Below are 26,046 nucleotides of genomic sequence, written 5' to 3' on the forward strand. Positions count from 1 at the left end.
TATGTGTGGCCATACTGAACGTTACAAAAGCACAAGTTTAACTAAGCACTTTTACTATGGTTTAACACATTTTCACACACACAAGCACGGTCCCCCGAGACACAAGCACGGTCCCGAGACAGGCGCGCACAGACACACAGGCGCGGGGGGCGTGCTCACGCGCTGACCCACCACCAGATGGCGTTTTTTAAACATAAAAAAGTAAAAACTTTTTTTAATGGCTTAAAAATAAAGAATGCTATTTGATATAAAAAACTTTTTAAAATAATCATTAGTTCTTTTTGGGGGGGGAAAGCAATGAACTATGAACTAGCATATTTTGGATGAATATCATAATTTTATGAAAATCATAATTTTATTAATATCATTTTTTTTATGAATATCATATTTTTATTACTTCCTTTATTACTTCCTTTACTTCCTGAGCTCATGAATAACATATTGGGGCCACAAATCACTCAGTTTGACATAAGGGGTATAATATCACTCCTGAGCTTGTTGACGAGCTGCATTACAGTTTGGTACGGAAGTTCCTCTGCTAGCAGCTGTAAATCACTACAGAGGGTGGTGAAGGCAGCAGAGCACATCACTGGCACGAGGCTTCCTGCCATTCAGGACATTTATCTTCAACGATGCCTCCGCAAAGCACACAGCATCATCAAGGACCACAGCCACCCAGCACATAAGCTCTTCTCCTTGTTACCATCTGGCAGACGTTACAGGAGTCTGTCTGCTCAGACTACAAGACTTAAAAACAGTTTCTATCATCAACCCATTCGACACCTCAACCACAACACTTAAACACACACAACACACTCCACAGGATGCACTCAGAAGCTACCCTGCAGCTGTACACTGTACAATCTGCACTGGTCACTTCACTTTATTGGTATTTATATTAGGGGGGAAAAAAGTGCAATACTGTACTAACTGCCGCTAAAAAATTTTGTACTGTTCAGTCTGTACTGCTGCTCATTCCTGCAGGGCCGTGCAGAGACGTTTATAGGGGTGGGTGCTCAAAGCTAAAAAGGGGCACATTGAACCAGGCTGAATAACAACAACACACATTCATCAAGAATCTAATATGGGATCACATCATACTATATTCACTGTTGTGAGGCAAAGCAAACGTAGCCTATGTTTTACCTGATGGGTACAATGTTGCTGTTGAGGGGTTGCTGCTGCTCCTGCTGCTGATAGTGCTGGAGGGCAGGGCTGTGTTGATGTGAGACTGTAGACATTAAAAAGTCCATAGGAGAGATGGTAGCTGATTAAACAAGTATCATGAGATAATAACAAAATGCAAAGATTCGTGACAGCGCTCGAAACCATAAGGCAACAAAAAACTGAGAAATAAACTAGGCTCTGCCTGTGAATCACTCTTTGCCTCTCTTCCTCCTTCCATCCCCTCATTTCATCTATGACTCTCCACTTGCTGTCCATTGGAGAACAAGGCACAAACTGCTATTGCAATAAACTATTATTTAATTATCCGCACTTAACAACTCTTGCACTTAATCTATAATAAAATGACAGAAAAATGTTATAGAAGCAAAACATTCCAGTTGTGCTTATTATTATTTTTATACTGGAATACCTCTCCAACAACTGGTATATGTGTTAATGTTACCTGTGCTCTTTGTAATCCAGCTGCTGAGGGATCCACTGCCTTTAGTAGCCTCACACAGCTCCCACTGTTTCCTCCTCATGTCCTCACCAGCCATGTCTGGACAATGTTATATCATGAGTAATAATTTTAAAAATCCATATACATAAAACACACACAAGCACGCACACGCAGTGAATCTGTTTCTTAATGTATGTTCTTTAAAGTACAGCGTGTTTTTTAAATATTATAATTATAATAATCCATTATTATGTGGACATGCATATTAGATCGTTTTAAGTGAAATATAAGCCCTCCAGAAAGGCAGGAAAAGCCCTGTAACTTACTTTAAAACTAAATAAGTTCACTAAAACGGTGGACAGATCTACAGACCCATGACAGCCTTACCCAGTGAACCAGCAGCTATGACCAGCACTACTTGTGCAGTTAATAAAAGGATAGATAATGTTTGTCGTGCTTTTACACACACAGCACGCTCATTTGTTTCAGTTCGTCAGTTGCCACAAGACAACTTCCCAACGTGTACATAATAAGCTAATACTCCTGTGTGCTATACACTACAGTGTACGCTGTACACCTACTTATTGGTTTTTTCGCATCGGTCTGTGTCTCTGAGTTAATTTGAGTTTCTCCTACAGCTCCGGACCGCAAAAAATGCGCGTGCTCTTTGTGAGCTCGTTCCCGGCTCGTAACCAGCGCGTTCTGCCATCAAGGGCGATCATTGGTTAATGGTGATCATGTGACTGATGCAAGCCAGATCCTTTTATTTAGCAAAAACTGTGATTAATAGTTAAATGTTATTTTTGAGGGGCACAGACAGGACTCCGCACACACACACGTTTAAAAAAAATAATTAAAAAAACAATTGCTTCAACAAAAGGGCACTTTGGGCACCCATCAGGAAAAGGGCGGGTGCTCAAGCCCCCCCCCGCACGTGCCTGCATTCCTGCCATCTGTAAAGTCTTCAGTTTTTGTTGTTTTTTTGTTTTACATAAAAAATATCAACATTTTGTGTTTTCCAATGAAAGCACGGTGACATGGGAAAATATTTTTCTTTAGTGATGTTACTGCAACAATCTCAAATACTTCTGGGATTTCATGGTCAAACTATTTGATTTTGTGGCCTTTCTCTGATGATGCAAATGTCAGGACCAAGAATCATTCAGGGTTAACAACACAGGAGAAAACAGTTGATGTAACTGTCCCTGAGACAGTTAAATAAAGGTGTTTGTTTTATATGTTTCTGTGATAAATTCATGTTTAATTTAATTCATTTATTTGTTGGAAAGGGTTAAACATGTCTTTGTCATGTGAGGGCTGTGTGCAGGCAGGAGTGGTGGTAAGGAGGACCCAAAGTGCAGATGCTCGGAGCCAAAAGTGTATTTCAAAACATTTATTGCTGGAAGGCAAAACGTAACAAACAAAAATCCAAATAAACTTACATAAGCAGGCAGACGGAACACACAGCATAAATGAGGGTAGATCACGACACAGACATAGAGAAACACAGGGCTTAAATACACAGAGGGAGCAATCAGGGAATGAGTAACAGGAGGGAAACACAGCTGGGGCAAATCAGAACTGACGAGACAAGGAAGCGTAAACTGAACACACTGAGATAAGACAGAGAACTTCAAAGTAAAACAGGAAGCACATAACACAGACCGAACAAAAGACAGACTCACATGCAGGCACTACACCAGAGGGAACAGAGACGTGGGACCAGGACAGACACAGACACTGACTGGACGTGGGGATACAGCAGACAGGGGAGACAGCAACTAAGGATCACACCGAGACATAAACCAAAAGACAGAACTCAAAGAAACCCAGAAATGATCAATCATATAATAAACTCAAAAACCTCTGGGTCAAAGACCCAGGCATCCTAACAGTCTTAGATAAGACAATAAAAAGGATAACATTGATTAAAAACTTAAAATAAAACTTAAAATACTAAAATATGTGATTTTAAAATAAGCACTTTGTTAAAGCTGTAAAGTTTGTTTGAGGTAGAGTTTGTAATGGTCACATGACCAGAGTTTAGCTGAGAGCACAACCATGGCATTGTAGGTCATGACTAACATGGGTACAGAGCTACAGATGCACAGATGCAACGATGTGCTGAAAGCGTTGCTGCTGAGTGTAGTTCACACCTGCTTGAACATACTGATGTCACAGAGTTTCACTCAAATGGTCTGATCACATCATTACAAACGTGTGTGTTCAGTTGTGAGTTGCTGCATGTGAAAGGTGACAGCTGTGTTGGAGTTGTGTTAACATTTTTCCAGTGCAAGTGTGAAATGCATTTAGTGACTGAGTTTCAATTCAGTTTTATTTATATAATGCCAAATCACAACAACAGTCGCCTCAAGGCGCTTTATACTGTACAGTAGATCATACAATAATAGATACAGAGAAAAACCCAACAATCATATGACCCCCTATGAGCAAGCACTTTGGCAACAGTGGGAAGGAAAAACTCCCTTTTAACAGGAAGAAACCTCCGGCAGAACCAGGCTCAGGAAGGGGCGGCCATCTGCTGCGACCGGTTGGGGTGAGAGAAGGAAAACAGAACAAAGACATGCTGTGGAAGAGAGACAGAGATTAATAACAGGTATGATTCAATGCAGAGAGGTCTATTAACACATAGTGAGTGAGAAAGGTGCCTGGAAAGGAAAAACTCAATGCATTATGGGAATCCCCCGGCAGCCTACATCTATTGCAACATAACTAAGCGAGGATTCAGGGTCACCTGGTCCAGCCGTAACTATATGCTCTAGCAAAAAGGAAAGGTTTAAGCCTAATCTTAAAAGTAGAGATAGTGTCTGTCTCCTGAATCCAAACTGGAAGCTGGTTCCACAGAAGAGGGGCCTGAAAACTGAAGGCTCTCCCTCCCATTCTACTTTTAAATACTCTAGGAACAACATGTAAGCCTGCAATGTGAGAGCAAAGTGCTCTAATAGGGTGATATGGTACTACAAGGTCATTAAGATAAGATGGGGCCTGAATATTTAAGACATTGTATGTGAGGAGCAGGATTTTGAATTCAATTCTGGATTTAACAGGAAGCCAATGAAGTCCCTCTAGTTCCTGTCAGTACTCTTGCTGCAGCATTTTGGATTAACTGAAGGCTTTTCAGGGAGGTTTTTGGACATCCTGATAATAATGAATTACAGTAGTCCAGCCTGGAAGTAATAAATGCATAAACTAGCTTTTCAGCATCACTCTGAGACAGGATATTTCTAATTTTAGAGATGTTGCGCAAATGGAAGAAAGCAGTCTTACATATTTGTTTAATATGTGCATTGAAGGACATGTCTTGGTCAAAAATGACTCCAAGGTTCCTCACAGTGTTACTGGAGGCCAGGGTAATGCCATCCAGAGTAAGAATCTGGTTAGATACCATATTTCTAAGATTTTCAGGGCCGAGTACAATAACCTCAGTTTTATCTGAATTAAGAAGCAGAAAGTTAGCGGCCATCCAGGTCTTTATGTCTTTAAGACATTCCTGCAGTTTAACTAATTGGTGTGTGTTATTTGGCTTCATGGACAGATAGAGTTGGGTGTAATCTGCATAGCAGTGAAAATGTATACTATGTCTTCTAATGATACTGCCTAAGGGAAGCATGTATAATGTAAACAGAATTGGTCTTGGCATTGAACCCTGTGGAACACCATAATTGACCTTAGTGTGTGAAGAGGACTCTCCATTTACATGTACAAATTGGAGTCTATTAGATAGATATGATACAAACCACTGCAGCGCAGTACCTGTAATACCTACAGCGTGCTCTAATCGCGCCAATAGGATATTATGATCAACAGTATCGAACGCTGCACTGAGGTCTAGCAGGACAAGTACAGAGAGGAGTCCACTGTCAGAGGCCATAAGAAGATCATTTGTTTTGTTTTTTTGTTTTTTTGTTTGTTTTTTTTATTTTATTTTTTGCATTTAAATTAAACACAACATGCTTATACAAAACCAACCGAGAACAATTACTGTCTTTAACATTTGTGAACTTATAAGCATGAAAAGAAAAAAAGAAAAGGAAAAAAAAGAAGAAAAAAAATTATAGCAATATTAACTAAATAAAGAGTAAAATAAAGTAAAAAAATTCACGCGGAGTGTGAGGCATGAATTATGATCAGTTAATTTTTAAGAATTCTAGAAATGGTTGCCAAATCATACAAAAACTCGCCAGTTTCCCCTTTCTGTCAAATCTTATCTGTTCCACCCTGGCCACAGACACCATCTCATTAAGCCACCTGTTAAAACACGGGGCCGAAGAAGACCGCCACTGTAAAAGAATAAGTTTCTTTGCAGCCAGCATACCCATTGTAATTATCTGTTTTTGTGAAAAGGAAAAGGATTCGACTGATGCAAATGATCCAAGTATAGCCAATGTACCATCACGTGGTACTTTTTTCCTAAATTGGTTTGAAAACCACATAAAAATCTGGCTCCAAAAAGCATTCAAGACAGGGCAATGCCAAAATAAATGTGCAAGGGAACCTTCACCGATATTACATCTGTCACATAAGGGGGATACAGAATTATAGATCCGGTTAAGTTTAAGTTTAGAAAAGTGTAGTCTGTGAATGACTTTAAACATGATTAGTTTATATCTGGCATTTATTGAGCCTTTCTGAATATTGAACAAACAATTTGACCATTGGTCTTCAGACAGAGGGACACCGAGGTCTTCAGCCCATGTTTTCTTAATTCGATCGGAATCAACTGGGATTGTAAAGCACTTAACAAACTGAGATATCAAATGTTTAAAATCTGCTTTCTGAATTATATCAAAGTAAGTATGACTTCGTGGCTTCAGTGGAAAGTCTGAAAAGTTTTGTTGAACAAAATTCCTTATTTGAAGATAACGAAAAAAATGTGATTGAGGTAACTGAAACTTTTCTTGAAGTTGAAGGAAAGACATAAATTTGTCATCTATATATAAGTCCTCAATGCATTTCAATCCCTTTTCCCCCCATTCTAAAAACACCCTATCCATTTTACCTGGTTTAAACAAATAGTTATGTATTATTGGCATTCCTACTGAAAAGACAGGTAGTTTAAGAGATTTCCTAATTTGACTTAATATCTTTAAGGAGTGTTTAACAACAAAATTACGACTGAGCGAATTATTAAAAGAACCCGTGTTAGGAAACAATAAGACCGGTAATGAGGCTTGAGATACTGTTGCTGCCTCTACCTGGAGCCAGATCGGAAGCTTGTCATGACAATAATCAGTAGGCGAACCCCACTGCCAGTGCAATAGAGCTCTTGAATTTGCTGCCCAGTAATAATGTCTAAACACAGGGAGACCTAATCCCCCGCAGGAAGTGTTTTTTTGAAGATGAGCCTTGGATATCTGAGGGGGTTTTCCTGCCCAAATGAATGAATGAATCAATGAATCAAGCTGCTTAAAAAATTTAAGTGGCAAATGAATAGGAAGGTTTTGAAAAAGATATAAAAATCGTGGCAAAGACACCATTCTAACTGCATTTATTCGACCGATCAGAGACAGAGTAAGCAGTTTCCATTTTCTAATATCATCTTTGAGCTTATCCAGCATTTCCAGGAAATTCAATTTATAAAGGAGTTTGGGATTTTTAGAGATCTTAAGACCAAGATAGGTAAAAGATGTAGTTACTAATTTGAATGGGAGTGAGCTGAGGAACTTTGGGCATAGATTATCTGTTATTGGCATAATTCAGATTTATCCCAATTGATCATATATCCTGATAATTTCCCAAAGTGTTTAATGCAATTTAAAAGATAAGGGAATGAAATTTCTGGTTCGGAAAGGCAGATCAGTAAATCATCTGCATACATATTAACAAGACTTTCCACATTCCCAAATTTAACTCCCTGTATACCTGGGTGGTTTCTTATGTTAATGGCTAGGGGCTCCAGTTCTATATCAAAAAGAAGCGGTGAGAGGGGATCCCCCTGTCTCACTCCGCGTTGTAATTGAAAGGGGGAGGATTTATCTGCATTAGTGAGAATGCAGGACACCGGACACAGATAAATCATTTTAATCCAATCCCTAAAGTATCCCCCAAAACCAAATTGTTTTAGAGTCTCAAATATATAAGACCATTCAATCTGATCAAATGCTTTTTGAGCGTCCAGAGAAAGTACTGCTGTTTTAACCTCTTTTCCATAACCTGAGTAAATTGTATTTAATAATAAACGGATATTATTAAATGACCATCTACCAGGAACAAATCCTGTTTGATTAGGATGTATAATTGTTGAAATATGTTTACTCAATCTTGTAGCTAAGATTTTGGTTATGATTTTATGATCACAATTTAAAAGAGCAATGGGTCTATAATTTGCTGGGATGCCTTCCTCCTTTCCAGTTTTGTGAAGCAAGCAAATATTTGCCTCGTAAAGCGAAGCTGGTAACCTTTTATTTTTAACGGAATCATTTATCATCCTAAGCATGAGAGGAATAATTTTATTTTGGAAGGCTTTATAGAATTCATTACCAAATCCATCTGGGCCAGCTGTCTTTCCAAGTGGTAAGGTTTGAATTGTTCTTAAAAGATGTTTTTCAGAGATAGGGGAATCAATTTCATCTCTCAGGGCTTCATCTAATTGAGGAATAGCTAACTGATCGAAGAAGTTGCTAAAATCACTTTGAGAGGGTTTAATTTTACTAGAATACAGATCTTTATAGAATTTGGTAAAACAAGTATTAATTTCCTTTGGATTGGTACTTACCTTACCCGATTTCATTATCACTTTTTGAATTGCTCGTTTTGCTTGTTCCCCTCTAAGCTGATTTGCCAGCAGTTTCTCTGGTTTATCTCCAAATTCAAAATGTCTCTGTTTGAGCTTCAGAAGAAGATTGCTAATGCGTTTATTTAAAATTGTGTTATATTCATACTTTAATTTCAAAATTTCATTTAAATCAGTTTGCAACAAAGATGATCTATATACTTCTTCCAATTCAGGAAGCTTATTTTCTATTTCTTTAAGTCTTTTTCCCAATATTTTTTTCTTGGAAGATTCAAAGGAAATAATATGACCTCTCATCACGACTCTAAAGGTCTCCCACAAAGTAGAATCCGAAACTTCTCTGTTATCATTAGTGGCAAGAAACGTATCCATATTTGCATTGAGATATTTAATAAATTCTTCATCATTCAGAAGGGAAGGGTTAAAACGCCAATTATATTTTTTGGTCAAAATGTTTTTAAAGACCATTGAAAAAGGGAAATGATCAGATATTACAATATTATGGTAATTTGAATCAACAACTATGGGCATCAGCTCAGAGGATATCAGAAAATAGTCAATTCTAGTATAAGTTTTATGAACATGAGAGAAAAATGAATAGGCCCTCTCAGTAGGGTGTTGTAAACGCCAGATATCAATTAAATTTCTAGTTTTAAATAAATCATTCAAAGTTTGCACTGACCTAATATTAGAGGGGCTTTTGTAGATAATCTATCCAAAAAGTGTAAATTTAAAGTCACCACCAATAATAATGTTGGCGGTAACTGTAATTAAGTTGAAAACATTCTTAAAAAAAAAATCAGGATTATCCACATTTGGACATAATGTTAAGACTATTGAATTAATTTGACCAGTGACTATAAGGTATCATATGGGTCAGCGATCACAGACTCTGAACAAAATGAAACATTCTTTTTAAAGAGAATCGCAACACCTCTGGCCTTACTGGTAAAAGGAGCTTGATACACTTGAGATATCCACTTTGCTCTTAATGTTCGTTGGTTGTTAATATTTATATGAGTTTCCTGAAGGAATATTACATCTGCTTTAAGTGATTTAAGATGTGAGAAAACTTCACCTCTTTTAATTATATGTCCAAGACCTTTTACATTCCAAGAAACTATTTTTACATCGTTTCCCTCAACGCACGACTCCTTGTTTAACCCAAACATCATGTATCAACTCGATCAGATATCGACTTCCATCGCCATCCGCGTACAAACACACACATACATAAAAAAAACCACCAAAAAAAACAAAAACCCCATAGGCACTCCCCACTCCCCATCCACCCCCACCCCCGCATAAAGCACTTCTAAACTGAAGTACTGGCGTCCCTCTCGGCTCAAGGCCACTGGGCACACGGCCTTCAACACATTCCTCCACAGAGTATTCAATTCAATCAGAGAAAAGAAAACACTACGCTTAACTCCGTGCTCAAACAAACTGTTAAATAGGAAAAAAAAAAAATCAATATACCGGTCTCTCAGAACATTAAAGAATCTTTAACAGAAGAAGCTTAACTCATACAGCTCAATTACACACTATTCAGCTCAGAGTTTATAAACACAGACACCTCACCCGATGTAGCAAAGACCTTCAGATGTCCATTGTATTTCACATGAAGTTTAGCTGGATACCGAAGACTGTGTTCCATTTTTTTCTCCCGCAATGTCTTCAACACCTCGCTGAACTCACGTCGTTGCTTCCTCACCTCCGGTGTGTAATCCGGAAAGATGAGCACCTTGTGGCCCTGGTATTCCAACGCTCGGTCTCTTCGCAGCCACAGAATGAGTTCTTTATCCCGATAAAAGTGGATTCGTGCGATAAATGGTCTTGGTGCTGCGCCCGCCGCCGGTGGAGGTCTCAACGAGCGGTGTGCTCGGTCAACAATAACCGGGAATTTAAATCATTTGTAACCTTCACTAAAGCTGTTTCTGTGCTGTGATGAGCTATGAAACCTGACTGAAACTCTTCAGATAAGCCATTCCTCTGCAGATGATCTGTTAGCTGTTTGACAACTGCTGTTTCAAGAATTTTTGATATGAAAGGAAGGTTGGAGATTGGCCTATAATTAGCTAAGAGGGTTGGGTCTAGAGATGGCTTTTTTTTTTTTTTTTTTTCATGTTCAAAGTCTTTTTTATTATTTTATGTATTTTTTAAATATCACAACTTTCAGATAGCACATAACTGTTTGATGACAGTTGTAGGAGTAGTAGTAGCCATAGTCATATTGGCTATTTAATATACACAGTATGGACACAATAAACTAATTAAAATTGATGATGATTTTGATTTTGAGCTGTTGTTCTGGACTGGTCTGTGTCTTCATTCTCCCATTTTCCCTGTTTGCGTGCGTACGTGTGTGTGCTGGCCTATGCACATTGTCGGGAACAGTGGAGTTTCCCACCTTCAGCCTAACACACATGCCGAGAATCCTGTTCTGGATGATCTCATTTGGGCAGCTTCATGCAGAGGCGCTCCTCCTACGTTTCTTATTGTTTGCATTTATTGCAAAGTAAAGTTTTGCGGAGACTTGAACTTCCAGCTGCTTTGACATTTTTGTTTTCACTAAAAAAAACAAAACTGTGTTTTCACTAGTAAAGGCCAAATGAAGCTTTCTGAAGCATTGAAGCATGTATCAAAAAAGGCATCATTAGTCTTTCATTACATTTAAACGCAGTCCTCTTTGGTGGCTAAAAACTGAAAACTGAATGTTATTTCTGTGTGATTAATAAATAATCTTGATGAATAAACCATCCTTGTTTACACATGTGCCATAGTGTGTGCTCCCTTTGCTTGTGACTTCTGAACAAAAATACATTATATATAAAAATATACAAGACGCTCTTTTAAAAGGTTGGGAGTAATGCTTATGCTTGTAACTGATCAGTGGACATGTTCATTATATATAATATATTATAGCTTATATGTATATTTTTACCCTGGAATTGCTTATAAACAGATAAAATAAAAACATTTCACATAAGTTATTATATTTGATTTTTATTTAGGAATAGGCAGAGCATCCTCTCTTCCTCCTGAAGCACTGTCTTGTTTTTATTGACATTATTACACAACAGTGGGGAGTAGACTTCATCACAGTAGATGTCTTTCTGAAAGTGCTGTAACTAAGTTTAAGAATATAATCCACCCACTGTTATCATCATCTTTTTTTTTTTTTTTTTAACCTGTCCCGTTTGGTTCTTTTGCCATCAGAATTATTGTCTAAAGGCGAAGAAAGATGCCCAACGGATTTACTTTACCAAATGGACCATCCCAGCCTTGCCATAATGGTCCATTTGATTCACCTTTATTGTTTATTTTATTTTCACTTGCTGAATACGGGACAGACTTGACTGGTGGAAAGAAAGGGAGAAAGAAAGAGGAAAGGAAAAAAAAAAAAAAACCTGAGAAGAGGGACGGGGAAAAGGGCAAAAACAAAAACCAACAGAATAAGCAGACAAAAATACATATATCGATCACCTGGATCACCTGTTGAGAAAGAAAAAAAAAAGCAAGCAGAAGAAAACGAGAGTAATAAACAAGATCACAATGATATATGGGAATATGACAGTAAATACTAAATATTAAACATTATTGTGCAGCACGTGAGTTCGACAGCGCAGTGTGTGCTTTGAGGTAGGAGCCAAAAAGGGTGTAGTTTGTGTGTGTGATCACCCGTGTGTGCACCTGTGAGCATGAACGCGCTTGTTTTTAAAAGGTTCCTTCATGTAATGATCTGCTAGAGGGTGTGGGGGGCCACTGCCCCGTCCTCCAGGGCATGAAGCAGGTATGGAGGAGATCAAAACTCCAGACATCCAGAGGCCCTCAGAACACAAGAGACCAAGGAAGACCAACAGAGGGGCAGCCGCGCCACTATCCCAGAAAGAGCTGAGGAGAGTCCCAGATGAGGAGTCACTCAGCAGCCGCGGAGCAGAAGCCAGGGGGGGGCTGCAGTGACGTGCTCGTGAGCTCAGCCGGCAGCCAGCTGTGCCTGAGTGACCGAGCCCGGGCCGAGAGGCCAAGGGCACCCCATCCCCGAAGTGGCCCGAGCAAGCCCCAGGCTCCATGCCCCGATAAGCAGCCGCCAAGGAGTGAGCCGGTGGGTACCTGGGCGCCCACCAACAACAAAGAACCACCAACGCACCGATGTCTGAGGGCGTCTGCCACCGGCAGGGAAGTGGTGGGGAGATGGGCCTCAAACCTTGGAGGGCCTGAGATGTCCCCAGAGAGGTGGCGTCTGATACCCAACCTGACATATAGACACAGACAAACAGGCACACACAGATACAAACATCTATTCCCACCCTCATGCTCTCATATACAATTACTCAACACTCACCCAACGTGGAGACAGACATAGAGACACTGTACACACAATCACACTCCCAAGCGTACTCTAAGCCCCGGGTCTAGGTACCCCTGCCCCTGGAGGGGAAACTGCGCCCAGACCCAGGTGGTGTTACCCTTTTCCCTGCGGTGGGGAGAAGCAGACTGCCCCAACTCCGCAGCAGCAGGGAGGCCCCACATTCCAGACCCCAGTCGGACGGCCAACACCTCCTCCTAGCCCCCCCGCTCCAGCAGGCCGCAGAGAACGGGGGTGTAGGAAGACTCCAAACCTCCCTCCACCCGCTCATATGTAGTGTTGATGTATGTGTGTTCTAAGGTGCATTTAAAACCCAGGAGGGCATGGAGCTACCTGCCAGAGCAGCAGGTAAGCGTATAGCCCCTCCTGCTAGCCCTCAATGTCTACGTGTATTTAAAATTGAGAGGTGGGCAACGACGCCAGGGGTGAGGTGTACACCCTGATGGTAATTTGGAATCCGTGTAGCGTGCCCACCCCCAAGAGATGGCTTTTTAAGTAAAGGTTTAACTACTGCCAGCTTGAAGGCCTGTGGTATATAGCTGATTATTAGAGATAGGTTGATCATATTTAAGCTTGAAGCATTAATTAATGGCAGGACTTCTTTGAGCAGTTTTGTAGGAATACGGTCTAAAAGACACTTTGATGGTTTGGAGGAAGTAATTATTGAGGTTAACTTAGAAAGATCAACTGGAGAAAAAGAGTCTAAATGAATATCAATGGTACTGAAAGTAGCTGTAGATAATATTACATCTGTGAGATAATTATTGGTAATTTTTTCTCTAATGATTTAAATTTTATTTGTGAAGAAGTTCATGAAGTCATTACTAGTTAACGTTAAAGGGATGGTTGGCTCAACAGTACTCTGACTTTTTGTCAGCCTGGCTACAGTGCTGAAGAGAAACCTAGGATTGTTCTTGTTTTCTTCAATCAATGTTGAATAGTAAGATGTTCTGGATTTGCGGAGGGCTTTCTTATAAAGCAACAAACTAATTCTCCAGGCTAAATGATGATCTTCTAAATTTGTGACACGCCATTTCCTCTCCAGCTTACGAGTTATCTGCTTTAGGCTACGTGTTTGAGAATTATACCACGGAGCAGTAGCGGTTTTTGATACGGGTGACACGGCCGGTTGCCCGGGGCAGCATCATGGTGGGGGGCGGCATCACGAGCATCAGCAAAAAAAAAAAAAAAAAAAAAAAAAAAAAAAAAAATTGCTCGTACTCATGCTGCCCCAACGTCATGCCAGCGCATATTGGGAATGGCATAGGCACCGATCGGTTTTCTATCGCCCATTTGCTGGGAGTAAGGGCGCCCTCCGTTTGCGAGCTGCGCCTGCTGCTTGCGGCACAGGGAGGAGAGGGCGGGGCAGCGGGGGATTCTCTGGTTGGCTGGAGCGGCATCTAATAACCAACTCGCAAAATAAAACAAAATAAAAACAAACCAACAAACACGAAAACACCAGACATTATGATACAGACTTATAATTTCCACCGATGTTTTTTCAAAATTCTATACGCGAAAAGTGAGCGTGAGAGCCCTTGGTGCGCCTGCTTGCTGCTGAAGTCAAAGTAAACTTTATTGTCATCTCCGCTATATACAGTACAGTAGACGAGTAGACGAGAGACGACGAGGCTCCAGTTACAGCAGTGCAAGTAAACAAACAATATATATAAGAAGAGTAAGAAAATAAATATACACTTTAGGACTAGGGGTAAAGGGATCAATAACAATTTAAAATTTATAATTTACAGTTTGATGATTTAAAGTTTCACACACAACCCGTCGACAGGGCAGGGGGCCGGCTGCTTCTAAATAGAGCACATTTCATTCATAATGTTGTAAATCCAAGCCCATTATGTATTCATGATTTGAATCCTGGGTTGTGCGAAATCCCAGAAATACACCCTAGACAAAGCGAATCTGTGAACTAAGGTGTAGGTCTATTAGGTTATGTTGTGGTGATCCTCGGGTTGGGGGATGGGTGTTCATACTGGAGTGCAAAATTAACAATGGAAGATGGACAAGAAAAGTTTAAAGCCATCAGGTCCTCAGTTTAGAAAAAAGAGAAAAGAAGAAGAGGAGAAACGAGCAAAAGATACAGGTAAGCAGATGTGTCCTTGGATAATGGCAGGTTATGTATCCTGAAACAATCAGAATCAGAATACTTTATTAATCCCTAAGGAAATTATGTGGGTTACAGTTGCTCTAAGAAGAAATGGTAAAAATAGTAACAGTAACAGACTAAACTCCAAACAATACATTATGTTACAGATTTTAAAATTAAGTAGTCATTGTCACTTGTTGATTTGTCCTGTTCTCATTGAGGAGAGGGGGGCGCAGAGAGAGTGTTTGCCCAGGGCGCCAAACAGGCTAGGACCGCCACCGCCACGGAGTCAGGTACTTCTGGTTTGCGGCCTTATTTTTCACAGGAGATACAGTATCCAGAGTCGCACGTAGTGAAGATCGTTTTAAGGTTTTGAAAAAAGACTGTTTGAGTTTTTCTGAACAGTGTTTGAGTTTCGGCCAAATGAGTGTTTGGTTGGAAAAATAAGTTTAGACCGCTGAGAATTTGGTTTAGAGGAAGTTTAGTGTTTCCGCGGTTTAGAAATACTATAATATTGAGGACCTTCGGCGCTTCACCGCTGGAGGCCTCCGTAAACACTCCAGCAACAACAAAAGCCGCCGCTCTATGGGCTCAAAATGTGGTCATAAATATTTTGTACTTGTAAATCAGGATTTGTATGTGTAAAAAGAATTTGTGTGTGTGTAAAAAAGATTTGTATGTGTAAAAAGAATTTGTGTGTGCGTAAAAAAGATTTGTGTGTGGACTTAGCCAAAAAAAACCCTGCAAGTTACAAGTACGAAATTTGATCCTATTTTTCTTCCTTTCATCTGATTGGTCAATGTCATGTCAATCACAAATGTAACAATCCAATCAGAGAACAGATGGGTTTGGCTGTCGAAGGGGCACTTTTTTGAACTGCAGGTCTTTGAAGGGTAATACAGTTTGAAGCTGGAGGATCTCTATAAAAATATCCGATAGCAGCTAGGTCCCCTAACTTTCAGCAGCTGTTGAAAGGATAAAGTTGTGGTATGTCAGGTGGTTAGAAATACCATTATTACTTTAGGATTAGTTTAACACAAAGTCAGGGCTGACCCGGGACCATTGCTGTGAGTCACAGTGCGCAGCACAAAAGTCCTTTCACATGGGACGCAGGATGTGCTGCTAATGCTAACTAAAAGCCAAGGATCCAGAATTTGCTGCGCTGGCTGCTGAGCTCTGTGGGTTTTTGCAGCAGCTCTACCTGTACTAGATGCACCTGCTCCTTGTCGTTTCTATCTCTGACTTTATGTCCTCTACAAGAGTTTCTGTTTTTTTTGCTTGTTCTTCAAATGTTCAATAAAAACATGTAGGCTAATTCATAACGAAGAAAGCTTTGTAATGAAGACTGTCATTTCAAAAACACTGCTCGCCCCCCCCCCCGCGGTCCGCAGCGCATTTGAAAAGGCTGTGGAAGTCCCTGTATTAAACCCGTAGACCTGTGACACAAAAATCACCAGACTGTTTTCCTTCGTGGTGATGAAGGAAAACGCTGGGTTGGCATGTAAAAGGGCATTTATTCCCTTCAAAGACCTGCAGTTCAAAAAAAGCGCCCCTCCGACAGCCAAACCCATCTGTTCTCTGATTGGATTGTTACATTTGTGATTGACATGACATTGACCAATCAGATGAAAGGAAGAAAAATAGGGTCAAAATTCGTACTTGCAACTTGCAGGGTTTTTTTTGGCTAAGTCCACACACAAATCTTTTTTACACATACAAATCTTTTTTACGCACACACAAATTCTTTTTACACACACAAATCTTTTTTACACACACACACACAAATCTTTTTTACACATACAAATCCTGATTTACAAGTACAAAACTTATTTACAAGTACAAAACTGATTTACAAGTACAAAATATTTATGACCACATTTTGAGCCCATACCGCTCGGTCCGGCTAACCAATCCTTTCGCACGCTGTCTCTAGCGTCACATCCCGTCAGCGCGCTGGGCTGGGTTAGTCCTCCATCTTGGCTAGCCTAGCGGCTAACGGAAAGGCTGCCGGAGAGGATGAGGAGACGCTGACCGGACCGAACCGGCACCGTGTCCCCGAGCAGAGAAGCCACCACACGCCACCGGACAGGCTTCGCGCACGCGCACACCCGGTAGTGCCGGGCTGCTAGCAGCTAGCCGCCAGCAAAGAGGAACTGGTGCTCCGGTTCCGTTCGGGTCGATGTCGGTTACAGATAGCCGGAAAAGCCGAGACGAGCCGAGCCGGGACAGATAACCCGCCGGCCGTGCAGCCAGGACCGGGGCCGGTGATGCTGCTTGGGAACCTGCTCAGGTAAACTCAGGCTGACGTCACGCAGGTGTTCCGGAGCGGAGCGGGGGCTTCATGACCGAAACTACCGACTCTGGCTCACTGTGACCCTGGAACATGTCCGCCAGGACCCCGCTACCCACCGTGAACGAGCGGGACCCAGAGCACGTGAGTGCGCGCGCGCGTTTGTCTTTCGTTTGGAAAAGTTAGAAAACCACAAGCAAACAGATCAGTGAGTTATTTAGTTTCTAGTTCAGTTTCTATTTAGTAAAACTGTTTGTTTGTTTACTGATAAATGTAAATAACATACTCCTGACTGCAGAAATCTGACCGCTGACCTTTGACCACTGCTAATATTACCTACATATGGTTTGCATCACGGGGTTACCTGAAGCTCAGACTTAATCAATAGGTGAACATCCTCCTGAGTGAGTAGCTCCAGTGTTTCTAATGCCAAGAGACATAATAAAAACATCCCAATAAAGCGCAGATGTAGGTGCTGGCAGCTGTGAGCAGCTGTGTCAGCGAGTGCTGTCATGTTATGTCAGTGAGCATGACGTTATGTCAGTGAGCGCTGCGATGTCATGTTAGTGAGCGTTGATGTTATATCAGTGAGTAATGTGATGTTATTTGTTCTTCATAATTTTGACCTATGATTTTGGGATATGTCCACAATCCACTGCTACCAGGTGCTTGCTGGATAAAACGGGCGGAACATGAACATCTGTTCATGTTCCGCCATGTTCATGTTCTTTGAGCTGGGACCATGCTCCATGCTGACTGTGTGTTTATTTCCCAGCATGCCTCGGTGGACGACGGGCGCAGCGAGGTGCCATCCCGCTCTGTCCGTTCCGCCCGCTGTAAAAACTCGTCGGCGTCTGGCACAGACGAGTCACCGCATGTGGGAAACTACCGGCTGCTGAAAACCATCGGGAAGGGAAACTTTGCCAAAGTGAAGCTGGCTCGACATATCCCAACAGGACGGGAGGTGAGATGAGTCCAGGGGACCGCTGGGAAATATCCCAGACCCCCCACAGAGCACTGATCACCTGTGTGTGTCTGACAGGTCGCCATCAAGATCATCGATAAGACCCAGCTGAACCCCAGCAGCCTGCAGAAGGTGAGCACTGTCACCTGACAGGAAGTAACGTGCTCACAAGTGTCACAGCAGATGTTACACTGAAATGGTACAGATTATTATACTTTAGAAAGAGTCAGACTGAAGCAGAGAACGGTGTTTTTAGGTTTACCTGAGCAGGAAACATGAAAACACTCATCTGGAGCTGGTTTACTGACTCGCTACTGAAGTTCAAGGAAAAACGTGTTTTTAATGTGTGATTCTGCCATCAAATCTCAGCCTGTGCTTTGTGCAGACTACCAAACCTGTGATCACAGATCATACACGCGTCCTCAGTCTGACCTCACCTGAGCTCACCCCTCAGAATTCACCCTAAAAAAACAAAGCTAGACAAACGTCTGACAGCAGCCCGACTCTCAGTGTTCTTAATGACGCAGGGAGCTGACGTTCATCATAATTCACATCAAGATGATGACCTTTCACCTGGATGTTTTCAGGGTGGTCTGAAACAGTCAGGTGTTATAGGTGAGTTGACCTGATGTACCTTCAGTTGCAAGTGTCTGCGTGCTGCTGGGATGATTTTAATCAGGAATGGTGTTTACAGGAGCCGTGCTGAGGCAGTGATGTGATTTTTAACGTTATAATTATTGATCATTGTTCTGTAATCACACAGCTCACTTTGAAAAAAATGGTTAGAGCGCTGCGTCATCTCTCACACACAGCTGACCTCTGAAAGACAGGAACTTTGTTTCGTACCAAACTGTTCCCATCGTTCTTGATGGCGTTTGTGATTTATTCCGGCGTTCCTGACGCTGTCTGTTTCCTGTCTGTGTCTCAGCTCTACAGGGAGGTCCGAATAATGAAGATCTTAAATCACCCGAATATCGGTGAGTACCTCCTCACATCATCACTACACCTGTGTGACCGACCAAAGTTGCTCAGATGCCATATTTGTAATTTTTCTGGGGTTAAACAGGTGAGGGGCGGAGCCTCATCACACTGCTGTTTCATATCACCTGGCTACTTCTATCAGGTGGTTCATGACTTTGTTTTTCTTTGCTGTGATCAGTTTGGTTTCTGTTTCTGCTCTAAGAGCCTCGGTGCCTATCTGCACTGAACTCGGGCTCAGTGCAGAGAACTCCCCTTGTACTTCCTGGAAGTACAGCCTGATGGCTTCACGCAGGGTTCAGATAATGTAAGAGAGCGAGCTGAGCTCTCTTACACTACCTGAACCCTGTCCGTGTGTGTGTGTATGTTTGCAGTGAAGCTGTTCGAGGTGATTGAGACGGAGAAGACTCTGTACCTGGTGATGGAGTACGCCAGCGGAGGTTAGTTCTTCATATATTTTAAACCAATCAGAGGCTGGGACAGGTGTGACCTTTGAACCCTGTGTTTGTGTGTGTGCAGGTGAAGTATTTGACTACCTCGTAGCTCATGGCAGGATGAAGGAGAAGGAGGCCAGAGCTAAATTTAGACAGGTAACACGTACACATGCACACACTGCCGTTACCGTGGTAACACATTGGCAGTACTATCCATCCCATAATACCCAAGTGTTTCAGGTCCGTGTGTGTCTCCACAGATTGTGTCTGCAGTCCAGTACTGCCATCAGAAGCACATCGTTCACCGAGACCTCAAGGTAACACCCCGGGCGGTTATTCTGAAGCCCCACCTAAACTTTATATGAGAGGTCTGCAGGTGTGGAATCACCTTCACATCTGAAGTTTAACATTTTCAGGTGTTTTCGATTTCCTCTAATGAAATTATCAAACTGTATGTAAAAATGGAAGCAGCTCCTTAAAAGCTGCATTCTCTCTGATGTCTAGCATCAGGGGGTGATTCCTCTGGTTGTGGAGAAGTGAGAAAGTGAGCGTCCTGCTCGGTGATCCGTTTCCTGTCAGGTCCTGTTAAAGACAGAGAGGAGCAGGAAGCAGGGAGGGTTCAGGGCGGGGCTAACATTGGACTCCCCTACAGTCAATTTTTGGCATCAATTTAAAAACAGCAGGAGGATGAAAATGCTCGAGGCGTCGGACAAACTGCAGTATTTTATTTTCTCTCTGGTTTTATTTTTCATTTATTAGTGTAGGAATAGGTTAGCAGTTAGCATTAGCTGCTCACCTATTTCCATGTTTTGATGTACAGGCTGCAGTCATGTACAGTGAGCCAACCACTCTGACTCTCCACGTTAGCTCCTACAACTGTATTAGTACAGAGTGTAGTTACACACACACACACAAACACACACAGGCTGACGTTGAAGCATTGAGGTGTTCCTCTGATGTTTTAGAGATCTGAATCCAGCTCCTGTCTGCGTTGTGCTCACTGTCACAGTGAACAGGTGTTTGCCTTTGCTCCAGCTATAAACAGGTTTCCATGTGTTCCTAATAAATGGTCTCTGCTACTCTGCAGGCGGAGAACCTCCTCTTGGACGCCGACATGAACATAAAGATCGCAGACTTTGGATTCAGCAACGAGTTCACCGTGGGAGGAAAACTGGACACCTTCTGTGGGTCTCCTCCATATGCTGCACCTGAGCTCTTCCAGGTACGCACAAAGGTGTCTGTGATGTGTGTGGTTTGCTGTGAAGCTGCAGAGTATAGAGTGTGTGTGTATTTGTGACGTATGCCTGTGCGTGTGTGTTTCAGGGTAAGAAGTATGACGGTCCAGAGGTGGATGTGTGGAGTCTCGGGGTGATCCTGTACACGCTGGTCAGTGGCTCTCTGCCGTTTGACGGGCAGAACCTGAAGGTTAGGAGCAGGGAGGTCTGAGAATGTCCTGCAGCATCAGGACACGACAGTGATTGGTGTGTGTGCATGTGTGTGCAGGAGCTGAGGGAGCGCGTGCTGCGAGGGAAATATCGAATCCCCTTCTACATGTCGACGGACTGCGAGAACCTTCTGAAACGCTTCCTGGTGCTGAACCCGGGCAAGAGAGGAACACTGGAGGTGAACCACTACATCAGCAATATAATCAATACATCATTTGTACATAATCAATACATCATATATGCATCATACAGTTCAATTCAGAGTGAAGGATAAACAGATGAAAACAAAAACATGAACTAAAAACCTATCGACTTGGACAAGGGTGCAGGAAGTGCACAACGCTGACTCATTTCAGGCTTTTACGACTTTAAGTCTCTGAAGCCACTGTGGCATCTTTCATGTTTCAATTTAATTCAGTTTTATTTATACAGCGCCAAATCACAACAAAAGTCACCTCAAGGTGCTTGTAGACCCTACAATAATACATACAGAGAAAACCCAACAATCATATGACCCACTATGAGCAAGCACTTTGGCAACAGTGAGAAGGAAAACCCCCTTTTACCAGGAAGAAACCTCTGACAGAACCAGGCTCAGGGGGGAGGAAGATAGGATAAAGACATGCTGTGGAAGAGGGACAGATTAATAACAGGTATGATTCAATGCAGAGAGGTCTATTAACACATAGTGAGTGAGAAAGGTGACTGGAAAGGAAAAACTCAATGCATCATGGGAATCCTTCAGCAGCCTACACCTATTGCAGCATAACTAAGCGAGGATTCAGGTCACCTGATCCACCCCTAACTATATGCTTTAGCAAAAAGGAAAGTTGGAAGCCTAATTTTAAAAGTAGAGATAGTGTCTGTCTCCTGAATCCAAACAGGAAACTGGTTCCACAGAAGAAGGGCCTGAAAACTAAAGACTCTGCCTCACATTCTACTTTTAAATACCCTAGGAACAACAAGTAAGCCTGCAGTGTGAGAGCAAAGTGCTCTAATGGGGTGACATGGTACTATAAGTTCATTAAGATAAGATGGGGCCTGATTCTCCAAAAGTTGATTCTGTTCATCTGGACGTAGCGTTTTGTGGGAGAAACGTTTCGTCACTCATCCAAGTGACTTCTTCAGTCTCAGCTGACTGCAGGTTTCCCCAATCTTATAAACAGTACATTTGCATAATGACTGAAACCAGCCCACTGAAGGAACAATGGGCTGGGAGGTCAGTTCCTTAATCATAATTATGCAAATTCTCATGACCATTGATCAACAACCACTGACCAAAACCCACTGATCAAAGACCATGAGTACCATTCACAGAGAGTTGGCCATTTACGTGAAAAGGGAAAGACCATCTCTGAATCGAGGAGGGGGCCTAAGGGTACATCTTCCGCCATCTTACAATGCTGTGATTGCAGCCATTCCCCAACTCTCTGTGAATGGTACTCATGGCCATTGATCAGTGGGTTTTGGTCAGTGGTTGTTGATCAATGGTTATGAGAATTTGCATAATTATGATTAAGGAACTGACCTCACAGCCCATTGTTCCTTCAGTGGGCTGGTTTCAGTCATTATGCAAATGTACTGTTTATAAGATTGGGGAAACCTGCAGTCAGCTGAGACTAAAGAAGTCACTTGGATGAGTGACGAAACGTTTCTCCCACAAAACGCTACATCCAGATGAACAGAATCAACTTTTGGAGATTTACTTTCCTGGATGATTAAGAATGCATCAAGACGATGGGGCCTGATTATTCAAGACCTATGTGAGGAGCAGGATTTTAAATTCTGGATTTAACAGGGAGCCAATGAAGGGAAGCCATTACAGGAGAAATATGCTCTCTCTTTCTAGTCCCTGTCAGTACTCTTGCTGCAGCATTTTAAATCAACTGGAGGATTTTCAAGGAGTCTTTAGGACATCCTGATAGTCTATACATCTCTGTCCTCTGTCATGTGCTGCTTAATGTTGGAGAATCTGTCTTGAGGCGCGACTCGGTGTAGATAGAATGACACCTTCCTGTGATTCGTGTGCTTGTCAGAAACCTGGTTACCTAATTATGCATTGGTGTCATGAGCTGCTGGTTACTGTGGCAGCTTGGGTCTGTTTTCATGTTTCCACTCAGTTTGAACTGAACGACGCGCACAGCTGACTGAACTTTAGCCCGATTACAGGAATCAGCTAATCGTGGATGTGTGTGTGTGTTTCCCATTCTTACATATGATGAATGGTGTGTGTGATCACGGTTCCGTGAGCCTCCTTGAATGCTGGTGTGACCTCGTCCTCCATCACAGTTTGATCTTTAGCATCAGAAACATGGTATCTGTAAAAATATTGGCTCCTTTGTTGCCATGAAATGTTTACTCTGTAATGTTGGTCCTGTGACATCAGCACAGAGTGGGATGACATCATTACACTACAGCTCAGGTCCCTCACACAGGACAACAATTACTGGGTCGTAGTCAATATAGCCATGATAAATAATCAGTACAGCAGTGATAGTAAGTGTACTAATGACTAACCCTCACTGGGTAACACGTTGCCTAAAGGTTACGTTGTTTCTTTTTTCAGCAAATCATGAAGGATCGGTGGATCAACAGCAGCTCTGATGAAGACGAGATGAAACCCTTCATTGAACCAGAGCTGAACATCAGAGACGAGCAGAGGATCGGTACACACACAGACACAGACGCACACACATAGACGCACACAGACACACACTGACTGTCAGTATTGATCTGTCAGACTTGATGGTGGGGATGGGCTACTCCAGAGATGCAATCACTGATTCGCTCTCCAAGATGAAGTACGATGACATCACGGCTACCTACCTGCTGCTGGGACGCAAGACTGTGGAGGTAAGTGGTTACAGTGTTGACAGCAGGTAAAGTTGGCAGGTGTAACAGGTGTAGCTTTGTCTGTGTTTCAGGCGGAGGCCAGCGACTCCTTCCTGCTGAAACAGCGGCCGTCTAGCAGCAGCCAGTCTCCGGCGCACGTCGCTGCCCCACGTAGCTCCTCCAAACACAGGCGATACAGCGACCAAGGTAAACGCCCACTCCTACACCGGGACCTGGCTCCAACCCATGGCACACTAACCCCTCCTTCTTCCTCTCCTCCTCAGTGTGTTCCGTATTGGCTCCTCCCACCAGGAATCAGGCCACCACGTCAGCAGAGTGTGAGGTGAAGCTGGAGGGCAGAAGTCAGAACAGGAAATCCAGTCCTGTGGAGACAGGAAGTCCTCTGCTGGGGAGCGCCAACAACCCCAATGTGGCCGATATCCCAGAGAGGAAGAAGAGCTCAGCCACGCCCCCTGTGAGTGACATTGCAGCTTGCAGATGAGCTTATGCTGTGCTTTTCAAAGCTCATGTCCACCTACTGCGTCTCAGTTATTGGTTGATTATTGTCTATGATCTTCACACTTTTCATTGGCTGTGTGTCACAGGGCGGGTCCTCCAGCATGACGAGAAGGAACACATACATGTGCAGCTCTGCGGAACGCCACGCTGTGGTCCATAACGGCAAAGACAGCAGGTACGGTCGCCATGTGAGTCATGCCCGCTGATCCGTGCTCTTTGTATCTAACTTTTGCCATCCTCCGCACAGCTCAGTGACCACGCCCCCCCAGCGATCAGGGGGTGGAACTTCCACTCACAGCGTCAGCAGCGGAACAACTCCTCCCGACAGGCTTCGTTTCCCTCGGGGGACGGCAAGTCGCAGCACATTTCACGGTGGTCAGCTCCGAGAGAGACGCACTGCCACCTACAATGGCCCCCCTGCTTCCCCCACCTTGTCACATGACACTGCACCACTTGCCCAATCACGGGCCAGAGGCTCCACCAACCTCTTCTCCAAGCTCACCTCCAAATTTACACGCAGGTATGTAACAGCGAGGCATCATGGGAGGTTTACCGGGCAGCTGACAGGGGGCGCTGTAACGACCAGCACCAAAACCTCCAGTGTTTTCTTCTTCTGCTGCAACTAACTCTGCGTTTTTCCTCCCTTGCTTCCTTCTGCCTTTCCTCCTTGCTTTCCTGCTGCATCCATGTCACCTTTTTGCTCTTGCTTCCTGTGTCTTTGCTGTCAGAGGGCTCTCAGAGCTTGAGAGGAACGGCAGAGCTGAGGGCTCCAGGTGAGTCAGACAGATGATGTCATCATCTCTTTATTGTGATTGGTTTGGAGTGTTGATGATAAACACAGAGACTTTCCAATCAGAGAGCACCATGTTTGTCAGCTGATACTCCCCATCTGTCCATCTGCAGCCGTAACGTGTCGTCGGAGCAGAAAGAGGAGCCTGCGTCCCCCGCTGCTCCTCTGCTGAAGGACGCCAAGCCTCGCTCGCTGAGGTTCACGTGGAGCATGAAGACCACATCCTCTATGGAGCCACTGGACATGATGCGCGAGATCAGGAAAGTCCTTGATGCCAACAACTGCGACTACGAGCAGCCCGAGCACTTCCTGTTGCTCTGTGTCTATGGAGATGGCCATGCCGACAGCCTTGTCCAATGGGAGATGGAGGTGTGCAAGCTGCCCCGCCTCTCACTCAACGGCGTCCGTTTCAAACGGATTTCAGGAACGTCCATCGCCTTCAAGAACATCGCTTCCACGATCGCCAACGAGCTCAAACTGTAGCCGCGCAGGTACGTGCGACCTTGGTTATTGATTACTGGATGCTGATGTCACAGGTTGCTCTGATGATGATGACCTCTTTCTATGCACAGGGTTTCCCGACATCCTGTCCACAGCAGGGGCAGTTGTTCGTCACTTCTCCGGATCAACAGACTGACAGCTGCAAAGCATCCTGGGAAGACATAGGAACTGTACTGCTGTTTTATTTTGAAAGAGCCTAGCCTGACCCCTGGAGCCCAGCAGAGAGGGCTGGGCGGGGCTTGTGGACAGTTCAGTGTTTGTGAATGTAGATATTTTCATTAGTTTTATATGTGTGAGCGGTCAGCTGGTTCACCTGTGTCTCATTAAACACCTTGAACGCAGCTCAACTTCCTGTGTGGTGTCTCTGTGAAGCTACAGGAGCCTAGAGGGGCCATGCCCCTGTCTCACTGTAAGTTGAGATCACATGACAGGCCCGTGT

The 26,046-nt window shown here is 43.1% G+C and overlaps 2 protein-coding genes across 4 annotated transcripts in view; one reads left to right on the forward strand and one right to left on the reverse strand.

The window, feature by feature from the left end:
* Positions 1 to 1,203, reverse strand: part of LOC120433268 — a 29,851-nt gene extending 28,648 nt beyond the window's left edge. For both annotated transcript variants that reach the window (XM_039599283.1, XM_039599285.1), the window contains exon 1: positions 1,147 to 1,203. The gene's annotated coding sequence lies outside the window, so the exon portion shown is untranslated. The remainder of the gene's footprint in view (positions 1 to 1,146) is intronic.
* Positions 1,204 to 16,785: 15,582 nt separating this feature from the next.
* Positions 16,786 to 25,954, forward strand: LOC116332487 (MAP/microtubule affinity-regulating kinase 3-like). 2 transcript variants are annotated; one of them, XM_031755467.2, is made up of 19 exons: positions 16,787 to 17,288; positions 17,920 to 18,108; positions 18,187 to 18,240; positions 19,037 to 19,085; positions 19,461 to 19,526; positions 19,606 to 19,676; positions 19,781 to 19,837; positions 20,608 to 20,742; positions 20,844 to 20,945; positions 21,024 to 21,143; positions 23,532 to 23,631; positions 23,706 to 23,818; positions 23,890 to 24,004; positions 24,082 to 24,272; positions 24,403 to 24,491; positions 24,564 to 24,836; positions 25,045 to 25,089; positions 25,220 to 25,597; positions 25,679 to 25,954. In XM_031755467.2, the coding sequence occupies exons 1-18, from the start codon at positions 17,238 to 17,240 to the stop codon at positions 25,587 to 25,589; spliced, it is 2,190 nt and encodes a 729-aa protein (XP_031611327.1). In that variant the 5' UTR covers positions 16,787 to 17,237; the 3' UTR covers positions 25,590 to 25,597; positions 25,679 to 25,954. The 2 variants fall into 2 exon arrangements, with proteins under 2 accessions (XP_031611336.1, XP_031611327.1); XM_031755476.2 differs by lacking the exon at positions 25,045 to 25,089 and having other exon boundaries at positions 16,786 to 17,288.
* The last annotated feature ends 92 nt before the right edge of the window (positions 25,955 to 26,046 follow it).

The sequence above is a fragment of the Oreochromis aureus genome, linkage group 15 (assembly GCF_013358895.1).
Source record: "Oreochromis aureus strain Israel breed Guangdong linkage group 15, ZZ_aureus, whole genome shotgun sequence".
NCBI lineage: Eukaryota > Metazoa > Chordata > Actinopteri > Cichliformes > Cichlidae > Oreochromis > Oreochromis aureus.

Excerpts from the sequence above, each read along its gene's own strand:
- LOC116332487 (XM_031755467.2), top strand. The coding sequence starts at position 17,238 with ATGTCCGCCAGGACCCCGCTACCCACCGTGAACGAGCGGGACCCAGAG. Across the intron at positions 17,289-17,919 it reads ACGAGCGGGACCCAGAGCAC|CATGCCTCGGTGGACGACGG; the intron begins GTGAGTGCGCGC and ends TTTATTTCCCAG. Across the intron at positions 20,946-21,023 it reads TTGACGGGCAGAACCTGAAG|GAGCTGAGGGAGCGCGTGCT; the intron begins GTTAGGAGCAGG and ends ATGTGTGTGCAG.